Source organism: Lynx canadensis, chromosome F1, assembly GCF_007474595.2.
Source record: "Lynx canadensis isolate LIC74 chromosome F1, mLynCan4.pri.v2, whole genome shotgun sequence".
In the NCBI taxonomy this organism is placed as follows: Eukaryota; Metazoa; Chordata; class Mammalia; order Carnivora; family Felidae; genus Lynx; species Lynx canadensis.
This window is the reverse complement of record NC_044319.2, coordinates 27,009,620-27,027,565: the sequence shown is the minus strand read 5'-3', so window position 1 is coordinate 27,027,565 and position 17,946 is coordinate 27,009,620. Positions and strand designations below refer to the sequence as shown.

Below are 17,946 nucleotides of genomic sequence, written 5' to 3'. Positions count from 1 at the left end.
TGAGTTTGCACACAGGGCCCGTGCTTCTCCAAACTGAGCCTGAAAAGCACTCAGGAAGACTATTAGGAGACAGACCCCTGGGCCTTACTCCAGCCTACAGAATCAGAACCTCCACGAGTCAGACCTCGGAATCAACCCTTCGCCGTGTCTCAGGAGAGTCCGCAAAGGCCCAAGGAAGTGGTGGGGGAGTTCTAAGCAGGGGAGAGGCAGGCACAAGGGAGACAAGTCCCAGTGCTCTCCTGGGCCTCTGCTGGAAAGAAAAGTCCCTGGGGCTATGAACAGCATCCCCAGAAGCTTCTTCCAGGGTCTGTTGCCTGTATGTTGAGACCAGGTGTCTCATGACTGAGACAGGGGCAGGCACAGAATTGGGGTTTCCGGTTGGACAAGCTCCCCCAGGTAGTACAGTAGAGGGACAGGAGAGGTGTCCCTCCCACCCCATTCCCACTCCACTCACCCCTAACGGTGTCACCTTATAGGACCATCTCTCACCCATCCCTTCATCCTACATGAAACCCGATTTCCACATCCTATACGGCTCCTTATTCAAGCTTCGTGTTCAGAACGTGTTGGGGGAAGGTGAGGAGGAGGACTGAGGCTGTGTTTTTCACCCAGGCTAAGGGGAAGGAGGCTTCTTGGGATGGTGGGTTTCCTTAGTTGTTCAAAGAGGTTCCCTAGTTGTACAAGCCCTAGGAAGAAGGCTATGTGATGGCTTCGTACCTCCTAGTGTGATTGTGTCCCTCTTCCTAGACTTCTCTCCAGAAAATGGTAATGACGGATTCTGATACACAATTAGTTCTCCAGTCCAGAAACGTGCTGTGCTCAAGGGAGCCCACCTCCTAGGGGTTCCCACGACACAGAACAGCACCCAAGCTCCTCACCCGGACCCCAGAGGAGTCACCCCTGCTTTGCAGCTTCAGCCCTGCCCTTGCCTTTTTTTTTTAATTTTTTTTTTTAACGTTTATTTATTTTTGAGACAGAGAGAGACAGAGCATGAACAGGGGAGGGGCAGAGAGAGAGGGAGACACAGAATCTGAAACAGGCTCCAGGCTCTGAGCAGTCAGCACAGAGCCCGACGCGGGGCTCAAACTCATGGACCGTGAGATCATGACCTGGGCTGAAGTCGGACGCATAACCGACCGAGCCACCCAGGCGCCCCACCCTTGCCTTTTAACCAGTGTAACTTTTGCACTTTAGAACAGTGAAACCAGGCAGTTTCACACCTGGATGCCAGTGGTTATGCTAATCTCTCTGACAGAAATGGCTCTCCCACCCCTCCCCCTCTGTCTGGCTAACTCCAAGACCCACTCTCTGCGATACCCCTCCCACCCAAGACACACCTCAGTCTTGCTGTTCCTGGGAGCAGACCTATACCTCCACCCTGTGCTACCCTGCCTGGGGAGCACTCATATGGAAGTTTTGTTTCCCTTCCCCTGCACCAACTTGACCAGAAATTCCTCAAGGACAGGGCTTATGGTATTACATTGTGTCTTTTCAGTGCCTGGCACGTAGTAGAAACTCAACAGATATTTGCTGAACCAGACAGAATCCAGATGAATGAGAAGCGCTCTCAGACATGTGAATGCCGTGATAATTTAATAGCTTCTGAGGATTTGCCTGTTGGTATTTTTAGATGGCTTTTAAAACCTCTATAGAGATGTGACACCCATTCCCCCTACATTAAGTGTAAAGTAACAAACGTAATGAGTCAACTGAAGGTGATTATTTGCATCTCAAAAGGCGGGGGGAGCAGGTTTCCTTTAAACATTAAGCTTTTGCTGGAACTTTCAGAAACTTGCCTTACAGATCATTAACTTCTGGGGGTGGGGAGCAAGAGTCCTAAAGTTACCCTTAAGAGTCTGAGCTCTGAGAGCCTCTGGAAGAAGGAAGCAAGGCAGAAGATCGTGGAGCCATACAGGACTGGATTCAGATTCTGACTATATTAGCTGTGGGCCCTCAGGCAAGTCGTGTAACCTGTCTGTACCCCAATTTCCTTATCCCTAAAGTGGAGATGTACTATACTGACGTGATTGTTGTAAAGACCTAAAGGATCCTAACCGTAACAGTACTGTAGTTAGCCTTGACACCGCACATGGAAGAGAGGTTTGCAAGGTTTACGGGACTTTACCCTGGATCGCAGGAAGGATGGCAGAAGGTATCCAGACAGGGAGGGCCAGACTGTGCGGCAGCGTAACTTTGCTCTTACAGCACTTCACAAGTTTTTGATTCTTTAAACTAAATCCTTCCGTGCTGAATGTGCACAAGCAGAAGGCTGGCGACAGCGCCAGGCAGTGTGGTTGAGGGGAGGGTCTCGGACTCTAGAGAGCCTACCACTCACTAGCTCTGTGATCCTGGCGAGATCACCTCACTCAGTTTCCTAAGCTGTAGAAAGGATGCTCCGTACACCCTCCATAGACGGCACATAACCGTATTATGAAGTGATCAGGATTAATCAACAGCACAAAGTGCCCTGTTGGAGGAACTGATTGCTCTGGGAATAATGGAGAGAGAGGGGATGCAAGAGCTTTGGTCCCAGGCTTTGGACACCTGACAGGAGAGAGCTGTTTGAGCTTGCGTGTGTTCTGTAACACAAAGGGTTTGCCCTAGATAATCCATTGGGTTCCTAAAGTAGCCCAAGGCCAATCTAGCACAGTTCCCCAAACAGCTGCTCTCAGGCCTGGGGGGTTGTGCCCAGATGCCCCCACCTGCTGCAGGATAAGTCCTGCCCACTCCAGAGCCAGGCCTCCTCTGGAAACCATCCTTCCCTCGCGCCCCCCGCCCCCCATTGTGTGGTCCTCATTGTGCCCGTGCCTGTCATCTGGATGGTGACGGTAGTGAGCAAGGTACAAACAGGAGAGCAAACCATTTTGAGTGAGAAGCTTGTCATCTGAAGCAAAGATGGATGAGCACTTTGCCTTTGTAGAGATTTCTGGAATCTCCTGGGTCCTAACTCTTTTGCTGTTTCCCGTCCTTTGTGTAGAAATGTTTGGTAACAGGTGAGATTCTGTTACCTCCCTCTGGGTGGAAAGAGAAAGAAAGCCCCGTCGGTTTGGGTCACAGCTGCAGGTAAAGCCCTTGGCTGCTACTTGCTCCCGGGTGTGGAAGAAGCGACCCGGTCTCTTCAAGAGTCCCCAGGACTCTGAGAACCGATCCCTATCCCAGGGGCTGGCAACGCAGGGATCAGGCTCTCCCCCTGACCAGGCAGGATGAGGGAGCCCGCCTCCACTCCGGGTACCCGCGAGCGTCTGGAAAGGGCACCTCGGAGAGGGCGGACCGAGACCTCGGGAAAAGTTGTCTAAACAAAGGGCATTCCTTAGCTTCCCCCGGGACAGCCGAGCCTGCTCCCCAAGCCCCGGGTGTGGAGTTGCACGCTTCCCCGGGGAGCCGGGGAGGAACGCGGGGTCTTCCTGGCCCTCGCCCGCGTGGAGCCGCGTTCCCCGCTGCGCACGCCCCGAAGCCTGGCCCGGCCCCGCGCCAAGCGGTCGGTCCCCCGGCGCCCGGGCCCCGCTCGTCCTCCCGCCCTTGGGACGCCCCGCCGCCGCGGCCGCGAGAAGGAGGCGAGCGGAGGGCGGCGGAGGCCTGGGTGGGGGCCCGGTCCCGCTCCTCCAGCCCCTTCCGCCGCCCCGCCTTTCTGCCCTCCGCGCTCCCTCTCTCCGCTCCCGGCCCGGGGCGCGCCCGGCTCGGCCTCTCTCCGCGCGGGCAGAGCCGGGACCTGGCAGCCCATGCCGCTTCCTTCCAGCCCGGGCCGCGCCCGCTTGGTCCTCGGACCCCGCAGGCAGGCGGCGGCCCGCACCCCACACCGCACGGCGGGGCCGGAGGGCAGAGGGCCGGAGCAGGGCCGCGCCGCGGGATGGAGGGGGTGCCGGAGGCGGCGGCGGCCCAGCCGGCGGGCGGCGGCCCCCAGTGAGTACGCGGGAGCGAGGCGCCGGGCGGGCCGGGGCGGAGGGGTGGGGGAGGGTGGGGGGGGTGCGAGCAGGGGCGCGGGGGAGGGCGCGGAGAGTCCTTCCCGCTTCAGCCTGTGGGGGCGAGAGCCGGCGCCTCCCCGGAAGGCTGCCCGCGCCCCGGGGAGCCCCCGTTGGAGGAGACGGGTTCTCCGGGGGCGCGGTGCCAGAGGCTCCCCGTCGGAAGTGCTTTTCCCCTGGCTGGGATTGCCCCGAACCCCCTGTTTTCTGAACTGAACTTTACAAGAGAGGATTCGGCGGCCGGGCTGCAGGAGAAAGTTGTTAACTTCTAGATCAACCGGTGGAGGAAATGATCTCGCCCGCCTGACGATACCCGTTGCGCTTCCCCGGCGTAAGGCTGATGTGACATTTGCACTGTGTCCTTTGCTTTATGAAGTGTGTACATTCCTGCAACATGTTTAAGTCGAGTGGTCGTAAACGACTATTTCGGGGAATTCTGTGATGAACTTTTTTTGAAGTGAAAAATTAACTCCTAATTTTTAACTTAAGTAAATACGGATTTTTCTACACAAGCCGTTTACTTCAAGTGAGACATATATAAACGTATGGTGTTTCAGAGCATTTTCCCAGAGAGCGGGTGGATATTAACACGTCGTGGCACGTATGTATGCACTGAACCACTTGGTGAATAAAATCCTGTGCTCATTTTCATTCCCTGTGAAGACTATGACATCAACCATGCCACCAAGGAGTGTTGTGATTCTGGCAAGTCACTTAACCCCTCCAGTCTGGATATTCTCCTCTACAGAATGAGGGGGGTGGGGGGTAAGTGATCACTTGATCACTGAGTGCTTTGAAAAAGCCCTGGCCTTGGAAGGAGAAGCTTTGTGTTGCAAACCCGGCCTCCACCTGCGTGACCGAATCTCTGTGTGCCTCAGTTTCCCTGTCTGTGAAAATGAGGAAGATAATCCCATCCTGGCAGAGTGTGTGAGGATTATTTGAGAGTGTCTGAAAGCCCTTGCAGGCCTGCCTGGTACACAGCACATGTGGACAGGAGTCGGCGACTAATCGTGGCCACGCTCTGAGCGCAGCCCCATGCTGCAGTCCTGTGGCTTGTACACAGGTGGGCACCTTGAACCAGAGAGTCAGATCCCGTGGGGTATCTTCCTGAAGCCCCTCATCTGCACTGGCTTCCCTTAAAAAGGGAAGAGCGTGTCCGCTATTAGCAGAGGTTGACATCCTCTGAGGTCACTTGTCAGCAAAGCAAGAGGCCAGGGATTGGGAAATCTGGCCCCTGTTTTCACTCCGGTCCACAGTTGGCTGTTGTTTGAAGCTTCATTGTGCTCCATCTCTAAAATGGGGGTAGAAAAACTAGAACACTCCTCAGACTTGGAAGAAAAAACTCAATAGTAACTTGTTTGTCCCATCCAATGATTTATACTTTTCAAAGCTCTGTCCCCATGTTTTTTCTCATCTGGACAGGGCTCAAAACCAAGGCACTCTGGGGACCCAGGAGGGTGTTGGAGCTACTAGCCATATGCTGGGTCTCAGGAGCTTTGTCTGTTTTCTTTTCCAGAGGGACCAAAACAGGGAGCGGGACAGCCAGCTCCATGGAGATGACCTCAGGTGTGGAGAGAAGTGGCCCTGAGCCACGGCTGGATAATGGACACCTCCCAGGACCCTGGTCCTGCTCTCTGGAAGACAGAACACCCAACCTGATGGTCCCGCAGCACCCTGGTGCACTGGGGATACACCGCCAAGGTCCCTCTGTGCTGGAGACCAAGGTGAGGGCCTTGAAGGAAAAGATGACAGCAGGCAAACAGGGGGTGAGCCCCTGCCTCACTTCTCAGGAGAGGCCATCTAAGAAATCCAAATGCAGGCGAGTCAGGGTGGGTGGAGCTGGGACTCTGTCAGAGGGGTCTTCCTTGCCGGATGCTGAGGTGGTCCTCCCTGCTCAGAACCTGACTGATGCGCAGCTGGACAGTGTTGTCAACAAGAGTGAACCTGCCAGGAAGGAGGTTCCCAGACTGCCCAGGCCGCCTTCCCCTGGGCTTGAGTGCTGGAACGGGAAGAGCCCATGGCCTCCAGAAGCAGTGTGGGCATTGCCGGACAATGAGAGGAGCCTGCTTCCAGGGCCTGGCTCTTTGCCAGAGAGCCCTATCCACAGAGTCACTCCGGGCCGGCCTGGGGGCCCTGGTCCTTGTAACAAAATCACCCACGTGCCCCACCTGAGGAAAGGAAGGTCATATGCCCTTCAAGATGGTCTAGTTACAGGTGGAGACCTGGACAGCTTGTCTCTGACCTCCGAAGAAGACTTTGTCCCCAGGCCAGCCCTGCTCGGGGGGCTCTGGCGAGCTGGAGACCTGGGGGCTCTGGGCACTGGGGGCAGTGCCTTGTCCCTGTCTGACCGGGTGGAGAGGAACCGCCTTCTGCTGCAGGAGATGCTCAGTGTTGGGGGGCAAGGCCCCGCCAAGGTGGAAATCTCAGCCTGGACTCCATCCGGGGACAGAGGTATACCAGGTGAGGCTCACTCTGTAGGTCTGGGTGGTGGGGGCAGAAGGAGGGAGTCCAGGAGGGGACAAGGGGGAAGAAGGCACCTGCGGAGGGGTGGGGCGGGAAGGGGAGAAGAGCACAGCTGCCTGTCACCTAATTCATCAAGAAGTCCTTTTATTCTGGCTCTGACATAGATTCTCTGCCTGTCTGCTGAAGACCCCATGACCTCCAGACCAACTGGAGGCCACCCTCTGCTTGGCGTGGAGGCTACCATGATTTCTTCCCTTTCGTTCTCTCTTGTGGTTCTTCTGGAGTGGGATTTTGCACCTCCCTCCGCTGACTTGCCCTCAGCTCCCAGGGGACCTCTTTGCCTCCTGGGGGAAACCCTACCCACAAACAGGTCAGGTGTTCTGTTAGGTGGGCCGTACTCGGGCAGCGGGATGTGAAGTGTTCAGGTCCGAGAGCGCCTTCTTTCACGTCCTTCCTCCCACCCCAAAGTCCATTCCTCACCCCACACCTGACAGGACCCACACGGTCCCCTGGGCCCATGGCAGTGCCCGCCAGCTGTCACCGTGACAGGCCGTGCCTCCACTTCTTAGACTGAGACACAGAGTAGAGTTGAATTTATCTGGGGAGCAAACTGCTTGTGAAGAAGACTGTCTTCTCCATGTTCATTGAGTGGCCCCTGAGAGCCCAGTTTCTGGCTCTGCCCTGATCTCTGCTTCTGTTCTGCCTCCTAGAACGACCACCCGGGGATGTGGACTGGGACTCAGGCATCTCCCTGCAGGACTCAGACCAGAACAGGTAAGAGCCCAGGGTGCGCACCTCCTCTCCTGGCCTCCTTGCTGTGGTCCCCTCGCTTACCCAGCACCGGGAGAGTGGGAGACCTCGAGAAAGCAAGAGACAGGCAGATCCCACACCAGCAGACCAGTGCACAGTGGGCCGCTGGGGATCCTCCTATGTGAGACCCCATAGAATGTGCCAGTCACCCCCAGCGCCCACTGGTGCCTGGCTGCCGCTTGAGCAAAACTGCTGGGTGCAGGGCACAGTGCCATGAGTATACCAGCAACCTGCTCTGCCTCCCTGGGTCATATCCCCTGTTCTGGGCTCTGTCTCTTTATCTTTAAAGTGGCCCAAATAGTATCTGTCTGGTTGACTTCCCAGGACTGTCGTGAGGCTAAAATGACAGAAGAGTTTTGAAAATCCTTAGGGAGGGTACACAAATGCAGAGCTTTCACCCCACGGTCCCTTTGCCATCCGGGGGGGTGCTGGCTCCTGTAAAGGATTTCACCTCCTCCAGTCTCTCCTGTGACATCCCACAGACTTTGCTCCAGCCCCTCTACCAGTGTCTCGGGGACCTGGCACACCAGGGTGGTTGGAGCAGTGGGGCCACTTTCTGACATGGGTAGTGTCCTGACCCGGCAGGACGTGCGCTCCGCTCGGTTGGGGTGAGCGGCTCTCTCCGGCACCCACTCAGAGGTTGGTCTCGGCCTCAGTCTTTGCCGAGCTCCTGGCTCCGGAACGCCAGGCACCGGAGAGGCTCCATTTCTCTGGCTGTGCAGTGTCGTCACTTGTTGAAGGTCTCATGGTTTCTGTGGAGGCCAGAGGTCGGAATTGTTACTTCTTCATCACCAGGCCATTCCATGCATAAATTCCACTTCATCTGACCTGCCCTCCAGAAAATGTGGAGGGGCCCCCCCTTGGCCCTGCTTTTACAAATTGAGGACTCCCCAGATTCAGGCGACCCAGCTCCTGCTTGGCTACTGGCCTTTGCAGTGGCCTTGGCCAAGGGCCTGGTGGACAGGGGGCTGTCTGGCTCCTTCGTCCCTCACTATCTATGACTTGGAATCATAGTTGACTCCGCTCTGCTAGGGTTCTCTTCTTCTGCCTCCACGGCCACTGTCTTCTGCCTCTCATCAGGTCTCCCCGTAGCCCGGCCACGGCATGGAGTGTTGTGACCGCAGAAAGGACTGTGGTCCTCAGCGACACCCTGTCCTCCTCCCTCTCCCTCCTACTTCCTCGGAGAGCCCGCAGAGAAGGCAGCTGAGGCAGGCAAAGATGGTGCGTCCTCTTCCTGTGGCTGCTTCTGCCCCCCACCCCTCACACCCTTTCTTCTGGGGCTGGGAGAGAGGCCCAGCTGCAAGGTGCTGCCACTGGGGGCTTTGTCCGGACCTCTCTCTTGAAGGGAGAAGCCAAAGCTCCCAACTTGCATGTTGGATAATAAGTGATGAAAATACCTGTTTTAAAGGAGGAGAACCTCAACCATAGCAAAGGAAGATATTCTCCCCCCAGCACCGTGAGGAGGTGGCATTTGTGTATAATCCTCAGGATGGCGATTTCTAGACTGTGGTTTAAACTGCCAGGACACCTGCAGCATTTTAGGGTTCAGGTCGAGTGTGTGTGTGCAGGTGCAGGATACATGGATGTGTGCATATATGTGTACTGTGTGATATGTAGGTATCTGCTGGGCGGGTATGGGTGTGTGGAGAGAAGTTGTGTGAGTGAGCTTTCAGACTGTGCCCAGCATATATCTGGGCATAGAGTTGGCATGGGGAAAACTCCATCCTCTGGTTTGTTTGGAAGGTCAGAGTGCCCCACTGACGTCTATTGGCAATCTACAGTCAGGCCCCTGCTGAGTAGACCCCCACGCTGAAGGGCCAGGGAACGTGTCTAGTTCAAGGATGAGAGAAAGGTCGGCCATGTGTTGAGGCCCCCTCGGACAGGGCTCCTCATTTGGTTCTATTACTGAGTCTCCTGGCAGATATGAAGGTGGTCCCTAAGACACGGCAGGCTCCATCTGTCCCCTGACGGGGGTGGATTTACTGATGCCATTTCTGTATAGCTAACCTCCCCAAGAGACTTCCGAAGTAAGGCATGCTACTCTCCGCTCTGCAGTCCAGGAGCACCACATGGGACCAGTGTCCTGGGGATTTCGCGTCTGTACTGAGAGGCTTAGGGCCCTGGGCAGTGGGGTGTTCTGAAGCTATGGCCGGGCATCAAGATGGCCATCCTTAAGGGGTCAGGACGTGCTCGGTCAGTGAGTCCTCTCCTCTGAGGCATAAATGGTCCTGCTTCACACTCAGGTTAGCATCAGTGCCGTTCAGTATTGCATCAAGTAACCATTTGATGGAATTAACCCAAAGTGTATTTAATTATAAAATACACATTAATCCAATGTGTATTTGATTATAATTGTCTACAGTTGTTACTGCTTTGCAAGGTGATAGGACAAGAAGCTCACGAAATGATGGTTACTGCAGAGCCTAAGACAGTCGTCACTGTCTGATGGTCGGGGGTGGGGATGTGTGGCCAGCCTGTTGAGGGGGGTGGTCACGGGGAGAGTCGGCCTTGGAGGTGAGGTACCTGTGATGCCGCGGGAACATCAGAAGTGCGCTGGGACCCTGCATGCTGAGGGCCAAATGCTGACCTCCATCCCCTGACCCCAGTGTTGCCCCCAGTGTTGCCTCTTGAGGGGCAAGAGAAGGTCCTGTCCTAGAGAGCTGGAACATCCCAGTGGCCAGTCCTTCCCTCCAGAGGACCATGCGAGGGAGGAGGACAAGGTGTTGTTGAGGACCACAGCTCTTGTTGTGTGCCAGGGCCTGTGCTAAGTGCTCACCACATTCTCACTTTATCCTCATAACTAGCTATATGGATTGTTCCTGCTTCACTCACAAAGAGGCCCCTCTGGGGAGAGATTAAATGACTTGCCCAGGGTCATACAGCTATGAAGTATGGGAATGCAGGGCTGCTTGGTGCTGAAACCTGCGCTCTAACCCTCTTCCCACACTGCCACAGCTGTCCTCTCTGCGCCCCAAAGGCCACTCCTTGAGTGGGGGTCTTCTGCCTCCCCCAGCGCTGGCCAGGTGTTCTCAGGGATAGGCAAAGAAGGGGAGGTGATGGGCTCCACAGGCCATTCTTGTTTCTTCCAAGCCACTGTTGAGATGATTTGGGAAGTGGGAATTTGGGGAGGGGGGGGGCGGTAAGCACTTCAGAGAGGGCAAACGGGGGCCAGTGCTGTCAGCCACCTGTTCACGGGCCAACTGGGAACTGGGCTCATCAGAGACAGGAGTGGGGAGGACAGTGAAGCGTGTGCTCTGCCCAGGCCTGGCCCTGCCCTCTTCCATTCTTCGCAGCCCGTGAGCATCCCATCCCCACAACGTAAAATAGCCACGACCAGCTCAGCCTTTTCCCTATCTTGAGGCTCGGAGAGAGCAGATCAGGATTACAGATTGCCTCAGGATCTCAAGTGAAGCATGGGATCCCAGCGTGTGCAAAACCTGTGTGAAGCCAGAGGTGCCAGGGTGCCAGGGCGCCCTCTTGAGGCTGCTCCGGATCAAATCAGGACCTTCCGTGTGCGTGATCAGTGCCCCAGATCCTCAAGTGTGTCTGCAGGGCTTTAATTACCACTCTGCTGGGAGGGGGAAATGGAGAGGAGAGAATCCCTGGGGCTGTGTTTTATTTGTGCTCTGATGATGAAGGAAACTCAGAGGATTCCCTAGGCTGTTGATTCCAACTCCCCCCCTCCCCAACCCCATCCCTGTGGTAGAATCGTGCCCACTTCAGAAGCTGAGGCTCAGGGGAAGCCCAGTCTCCAGTTCCCACGCCTCTTCATGAAAAGAGAGGGCAGAGTGCCAGCCTGCAGCAGCTCACACTCTGGTGGGTCCCAGTGTTCAGGCCCCTGTTGGGATCGCTAGAGGTCAAAACTCCCCGCCCAAAGCAGTTTGTGAGACTCCAGTTTAAAGTGAGGCAGGCAGGGAGCCCCCGAGAATTTCAGAGGCCGTGCCTGTGGCTCTAGTGGTCAGACCCACAGCTGCGAGAATATTGCCAGCTTTTTAGAAGTTAATGTATTCACTAACACTTTTGGAGAGTCTCCTGTGAACCGACCCCTGTGTATAATTTCAGAGGGAATTGCCCGTTGTGCTCACTGCCTTCTCTGCCTGCCTCAGCGTTGGCCGTAGATGTTGCTGGTGGGTCTCCTCCTGGAGCTCCTTGGGGGCAAAAACTGTGCCGGAGATACCGGCCAAGTAGCTGCACAGAACAGGCTTCTTGGCAGAAGCACATATGCATGAGTGTAGGTGGGCTTGATAGGATCTGGATGGAAACAGGAGAGGACACTCCCGGTGGGTAGGACCTACAGGAATGCTTGGGAGAAGGGTGAGGTGGAATGCGTGGGTACTATTGGGATACAGGGTGGGGAAGCTGGCTCTCCATAAGTGGAGAGCTTTGGAATTTAGATTTTAAGTAGGGCAGTAAAAAATGAGAGACATTAACCGTCTTCCTCCTGCCACACCCACTCCCTCTGTGGTAAGACCACAGCGTCTTCTGACAGTGCGGGACCGTTGCTGTCCCCTGTGGCCTAGTGCCCATGCTACAGAGCTGGTGAGAGAGTTGGAGATCACTCTGGCTTACCAGTCCAGTTTTGGATCTTCTGGGCCCCTAGGATTAGGAGGTACATGAAGAGTCCTGGGGGTGAGCATGGGAGAAGAGCCACTCTTGCACATCCCCAGGATGTTCAGGGCTATAGGTGTACCTGAGGACACCCCAGAGCAAGGGGTTAATGAAAGCTGGCAGAGCCAACCTGTCCTGCATATCCCCAGCCACCCGCCATCCTGCCTACCCAGATATACAGACACGGGGGCACCTGGGTGGCTCAGTTGGTTAAGTGCCTGACTTTGGCTCAAGTCATGATCTCGTGGTTTGTGGGTTCGAGCCCTATGTTGGGCTCTGTGCTGACAGCTCAGAGCTTGAAGCCTGCTTTGGATTCTGTGTCTCCCTCTGCTCCTCCCCCATTCATACTTGGTCGGTCTGTCTGTCTCTTTCAATATTAAATAAAGATTTAAAAAATTAAAAAATAAAAGATATACAGACATGAAGGAAAACTGGACGAAAGCCCCCTTAGCAATCTCAAGCCTACCAAGAATAAAACTGAAAAGAAAAATTAAACCACCCACCAGTGTTTTCAAATGCTTACTGTGCTCCCGCTCACCTAGTGCTCTTAAGTCCTGGGTGGAGAAGGAAGGACACTAACACTGAAACCCTAATGCACAGCGAGTGCCACCTGGAGCTTTCTGCCACGCCATGACCTCACTCACATACACGCCACACATTCTCATTATGGTCCCAGTCTTTGTGAAAACAGAGGCTGTAGAAAATTACTTTACCCTAGACCGTCTGTGGGGGGTGGTCTGAAATTCAACAAGAGGAAACCCTCCTTCCTGGCCTCCAGAGTTGAGCCGGCCACTCTTCCCACTATGTGGGGGTGTTTCGGACACCTGCCTCCACACACTGAGGCCAGGCGGTGCTGACCAGAAGGGCAGCCCCATAGGGAGTTTGTTAGCCTTCTTCAAGAAGCCTTCAAGAAGAGTGGCAAAGCCAGCCACTCTACTATCCCCGGATAAGAAGTTGGCATCTTAAGAAAGCTCTGGGAGCCTCCACCCAGATCCTTTCAAAGGTGTTAAGCGAGGCAGGCGTATCCTACAGCAGCCATTCTGAAGGAGCCCGCTCCTCTTCCCTGTCGAGAAGAGAATAAGCACCTGTTTATTATCTGTCAGCAGCTTCCCTCTGCTACCAGTCTCCTCTGGCTCCCATTCTATGGAAGGTGCCTCTTCTGTGAAGCCCTGTCAGAGGCTGTCTGGAGCAAAACCACCAAGGCTTCTCTAGCCTCAAGATGGCTTCCCTTCCAAACATACCTTCCCCTTGCAGACCATGACAAGGTGAGCTCTTCGGCAGGGATTCCAGTTCATGTTTAGGGATTCCATCCTTTGTACATAAGGGGGCGAGAGTAACTTAAAATAATACTACTAATAATCACAGCAGTGGTAATAGTGATTGCTGGCCTTGGTTGACTCTTACCCAGTGCCCGACTCTGTGATGAGCTCTTTTAAGGAGCTCAAGTTCACTTATCAGCTGAGCCCTTAGTTAGCAGATGAGGAAACTGAGGCTTAACCCCAAAGTAACCTGCCAGGGTGACATGGCTCGTGAGGGGACAGCCCAGAATGAGAACCTGGCTAGGCTGCCCCAGAACCACGCTTTAACCAGCACTGTGGCTGCAGCCTGTCAGTGTCCTCCAGCCATGGGAAGAAGGTGGCTGTGATCGTGCCTCCAGGGTACCATCCTGCCCTCATGGCACATGCAGCCAGGAATCAGTCTCAGGCCCATCTTTTCTCTTCCCCTCCCTTGGGAAACTACACAGTATAACAGCAGGAGAGCTCGATCCTTGGCCATCTAGAGGCTTTATGATATACAGAGGTGGAAAAAATGGTGGGGGAAAAGACTTATATATGTTCTGTACGCTATACATTTCCCCTCTACCCCACTGCATCCTGGAATCTGGGAAATATCAGATCTCTTTAGAGTCCAAATTATTTCCCTAATTCATGTTCTTGAGATGAGAGCGTTAGACCCGGACTTGCTGGAGCTTATTATTTTAATCCAGGATTATGATGGCTGCAGAAAGAGGCCAGTCTGTCCTGTTGACCGCCCCTTCCTCCTTGGCTAGGAGAGGAATGGCGTCTGTCCTGACTTGAGACCTTGACCTGTCTGGCCCTGAGGGGAGCTGAGGTTGGAGCTAAGCCTGTATCTCTCCACCAGGAAACTGGCTTAGATGAACAAGCCAGATTGGGGGGGGGGGGGGTTGCATGCTGCCCGAGTCCTTGAAATCAGCTTGGGACACTGGTGGTTGGAGGGGCAGAGGGAAGGGCCAGAATCCTCATGTGGAACAACGGTCGTCCCCCCAAATTAGTTCCTGGTAGGTGTTGCTGCTCTTTGGTGGCCAGACATCTGTGGTGTGGATCCCCCCCAGGGAGAGGACCTCAAAATCCCTCCCCCAGCCTTGTGGTGCACCGGACTACCTGGGCAGACCCAGACTCACAGGTAGCAGGTGTGAGTCTACTCCCATATCCAACTCCCGCTCTTTACAGATGGGGAGACTAAAGCCCAGGAGAGAAAAGCACTCAGCCACTTTATCCCCATGCCCTGCCTGCTGAACGAATGAGTCTCAGACATGCAGGTTTTCCAGAGGATAGCAAAAGCTGTTATTCTGAGATGGAGTTGCTTTAATCTAGCCCTGCACGGTCTGCCCCAGCCCTTCCAGGAAATTTTCACAGTTGTGGGAGCTGAGATTGTGGGGTGTCGTCCATGATGGGAAGGGGTTGGCTCGAGGGCTGTGTGCCCTTGGCAGAGGCCAGGGCCAGATTAGACTGGAAAGCTTCCCTCAGGTGGAAGAGTCTGAACCTGTGTGCCTGGCAGGGCTGGCGCCCCTTGGGCGGACCAGCAGGATGCAGTGATGGATGGGGGAGGGGGGGCGGGGGGGGTGGGCAGTCTGGCTGGGAAAGGCTCCGCATCCCACAACACCGAGGCTGCCTGCCCCCGCCTCCTGGGAGAAGACTGCTGTCCCCTCCACAGGGCTGGTCAGGGCCAGGAGTTCCTACCCTGCTGACCTTGACTGCCATCTGTGAAGGTGGCTGCCACTCCCCTCCCTGCTCAGCTTGTTACTGCATGGATGCCTTCAGGAGCCTTGCTTTTCTAATCGGTGGAGAAAGTAGCTTTGTCTGCCAGGAACCAAAGCAGGGCAGCTGATGGAAAAAAAAAAAAAAAAAAGAAAGAAAGAAAGAATTAACAGCTCCAAGTAGAGGGAGTAAAAAAGAAACAGCAAAGCTGGAAAATGGCTTAAAAACCTGGGGGCAAGGCCAATCCTGGCAGCATCTGGCCAGCTGCCTGGGGGCCCTCCTGCCTGCCCACCAGATCTTGTGACAAATGCCCTCAGACAGCCGGGGAAGCACAGCTGTCACCGGAAGGCTCCAAGTGTGCGGGCAGACAGCCAGAGGCCCGCGGCTGCAGGGGCGTCTCTCGGGCTGGTAACCTCATTATCTCTGCTGTCGGAGCAGGAGCCCCAGGGAGCACAGCTGCTCGCAGCCGTGCATCGGAGGAGCTGCCTGCTTGGGAAGCTGTGCACAGCAAGGCCTCTCCTGCCAAAGGAGGCTCCACAGGGCTGCGGGCCTGGAGATTCGCTTTCACGTCACTCCAGTAAACCCTCCTGGTTCCAGAACTGTGCCTGGGCCCTGCCAGGGTTCATGGGCACAGATGGTGCCTTTATTCTGGCAGCTCTTTCCCCCCCTTGGGCCCCAAAGAAAGGTTAGGTGCAAATAATGAGCAAGAAAGAAAAGGGAAGGCAAAGGGAAAGAAAAGAGAAACAGAAAGAGAAAGAAAGGACCTTAGACTGCCCAGAGCTTGTCCAAGGATGTCCCAAGGACGCCTCGGAATTATGCCATTTTCCACTCACATCTGTCCTCCGTTATCCAGGAAACTACTTGGTACCTTCCCCCTGTCAGGCCCCTTTCTCCGGGTGACATACGGGGTGGGTAAGACAAGGGATTTGGGGCGCTACAGTCTGAAATCTAGGTATGCTTGGCTAGGCCTCTACCTGCCTTTTGTGGACCCTCCCTGGTAAGGGCAGCCCCTGCGTATATGACAGTGAGGACAGGGGAGGCCAAAGTCACATGAAAGAGCATGTCTGACTCCAGCTGCAAACATTCTCAAGCCTGCCCTGGGATCCAAGGAGGAGAGGAAGGAGGAGACAGAGGGTGTGGGAAGGATACTGGAAGCAGTGGGGCTGGCTATCGTCTGCTTTGCTCTCAATTGATGTTCGACCTTGAGCAACATGCCAAATGTTCCTCTCTGCTGCGGAACACCCTCATCTGTCAAGTGGAGAGCGCACCTGCCCTGGGCCAGCCTGGCTGGAGAGAGGGAGCTCTGTGGAGAGAAATGGCTTGTCAGCGGGAGGTTGTGGGGCTGCTGTTATTGCTGTAACCTGGCACTGGCTGTATGTCACTGTCTGCGAGACAGCTTTGAAAAAGGGCCACCGTCATTTTCCGCAGCTCTGGACTGGCTGGGGAGGCCGCACATCTGGTAGGTGGGGAGGGCTGGGAGAGGACCCTTATTATTATGAAAATCGAGCCATTTGCTGACTTGGTGTGGGTCCAGCTTAATTTCTCTCAGCCCTGAGCCGATGCCTAACGGGTTTGGATTGGGACTGAGGCAAGCAAGCACCAGGATTTATAGAAATGTCATTCCCCCAAAAGGAGCAGAATGTGACAGGCTGAGGCCTGACTTCTTGAGTCTGCGGTGGGGGCTTGCATGGGTACGTGTGGGTGCAGAGAGAAGCAGAAGGAGAGAAGGAGGTGATGTGTGTAAAGACCATCTGGCTGGGCACAGGCCCAGTCCAACACGCCGGGCCCTTCCCCCGTCCTCCCAGATAACTCCGGCTGCCTGCCCAGGGAAGGAACAATAGAATAATCTGGAGATTCCCCTACCCTTCTTAGATCCTCCTGGGATTTCTGTCTCCACTTCCTGAGCAGATAATCTGTCCACGGTGGGTTAGCTCCCCGGCCCTGTCCAGAGACGCTCAGGGCCATTGCCCAGACCCCAGGCCGGTGCCCTCTGTGTGGGGACTGGACAAGGAAGGCTGCACATGCAGGGCTTTTTCTGGCACCGCCATGCTCAGTGCTGTTAAAGCTCTTCTAATCCGTGTTATTTTCTTCTAATCCCTCCCCCGCCTGCTCTGGCCTGCGTGCCACCCTGTAGGACCTTTGGTCCCAAGCCGGAGTCCGTGCTGAGCCCCAGGCATGAGGAAGCCAAGCATCTGCTGCAGCGTGCCCGCATGAAGGCCAGGACCCGGCCCCTCCGTGCCAGCCATGATATCGTGCCCGCCGTTGCCCAGGGCAGCCGGTGAGTGGGGCCCTGGCCTAGGAGGGCTGAGGCAGGGAGAAGAGGTAGGATCCAGCCAACGTACTGCTGCTCACTGCTCCCTCTGTGTGTGTGTTTCCCATGTTAGGCGCTTGAATTAATTCATTTAGTCGGTCAACACACCTTGACTGAGGGCCTACAGTGTCAAACATGGAGGATTCGAAGGTGAATGACACATAATCTGAGCTCCCTGGGGGACAGATGTCACAGTCTCCAGGGAGAAAGACCGGCAAACAGGTCAATTCAGTTGTGGTGTAGGAGAGGATAGACGTGAATGCGGGGCAGGAAACCCATACCTCCACCTGGGAAGGACAGCAGAGGCTCTAGAGGACGTGGCTTCTAAGTTGGGGCTTGGAGGAGATGTATACCTTCCCTGGGCGGATGATGGAGGCCGGGGTGAGCATCCCAGGGCAGACACCATGAGCAGAAACACCGTGCTCACGGGGACGGGAGGGAGTGGCTTGAAGGCCGGAAAGCTCAGTGCAGGCTGGTCACGGAGGCCTCCAGGCTTGCTGAAAGATTTGGATGTCTCCAGTAACAGCTAGAAGCCACTACAGGATTTTAAGCAGGTAGATAGCATCATCACATTTGCATCTCAGTATAGCTGTCCTGGCTGCAGGGATGTGTTGGATCTGGGGGCCTGGGGCGGTAAGGAGGCTTCATGGTGGTCCTGGTGAGATGTGATAGGGAGGGCAGGGTGTGGAGATAAGGAATTGCCAAGAGCCAGAAGGATGCAGGTTTACTGAGGCAGCAGCAAAGTGGTTAAGATTCTGGAACCAGACCCCTGGGTTTGAATTTGGGCTCTGCCACT

The 17,946-nt window shown here is 55.3% G+C and overlaps 1 protein-coding gene across 3 annotated transcripts in view; it reads left to right on the top strand.

Moving 5' to 3' along the window:
- Positions 1-1,886: 1,886 nt before the first annotated feature.
- Positions 1,887-17,946, top strand: part of KIAA1614 (KIAA1614 ortholog) — a 43,006-nt gene continuing 26,946 nt past the window's right edge. Inside the window, exons 1-4 of one of the 3 annotated variants that reach the window (XM_030302603.1) lie at positions 1,887-1,957; positions 5,476-6,419; positions 7,133-7,196; positions 16,974-17,117. In XM_030302603.1, the coding sequence (XP_030158463.1) occupies positions 5,510-6,419; positions 7,133-7,196; positions 16,974-17,117 (1,118 nt within the window). In that variant the 5' untranslated portion in view covers positions 1,887-1,957; positions 5,476-5,509. Of the gene's footprint in view, positions 1,958-3,847; positions 3,901-4,075; positions 5,023-5,475; positions 6,420-7,132; positions 7,197-16,973; positions 17,118-17,946 lie in introns of those variants that run through there. The other 2 variants (XM_030302602.1, XM_030302604.1) reach the window with 2 other exon arrangements.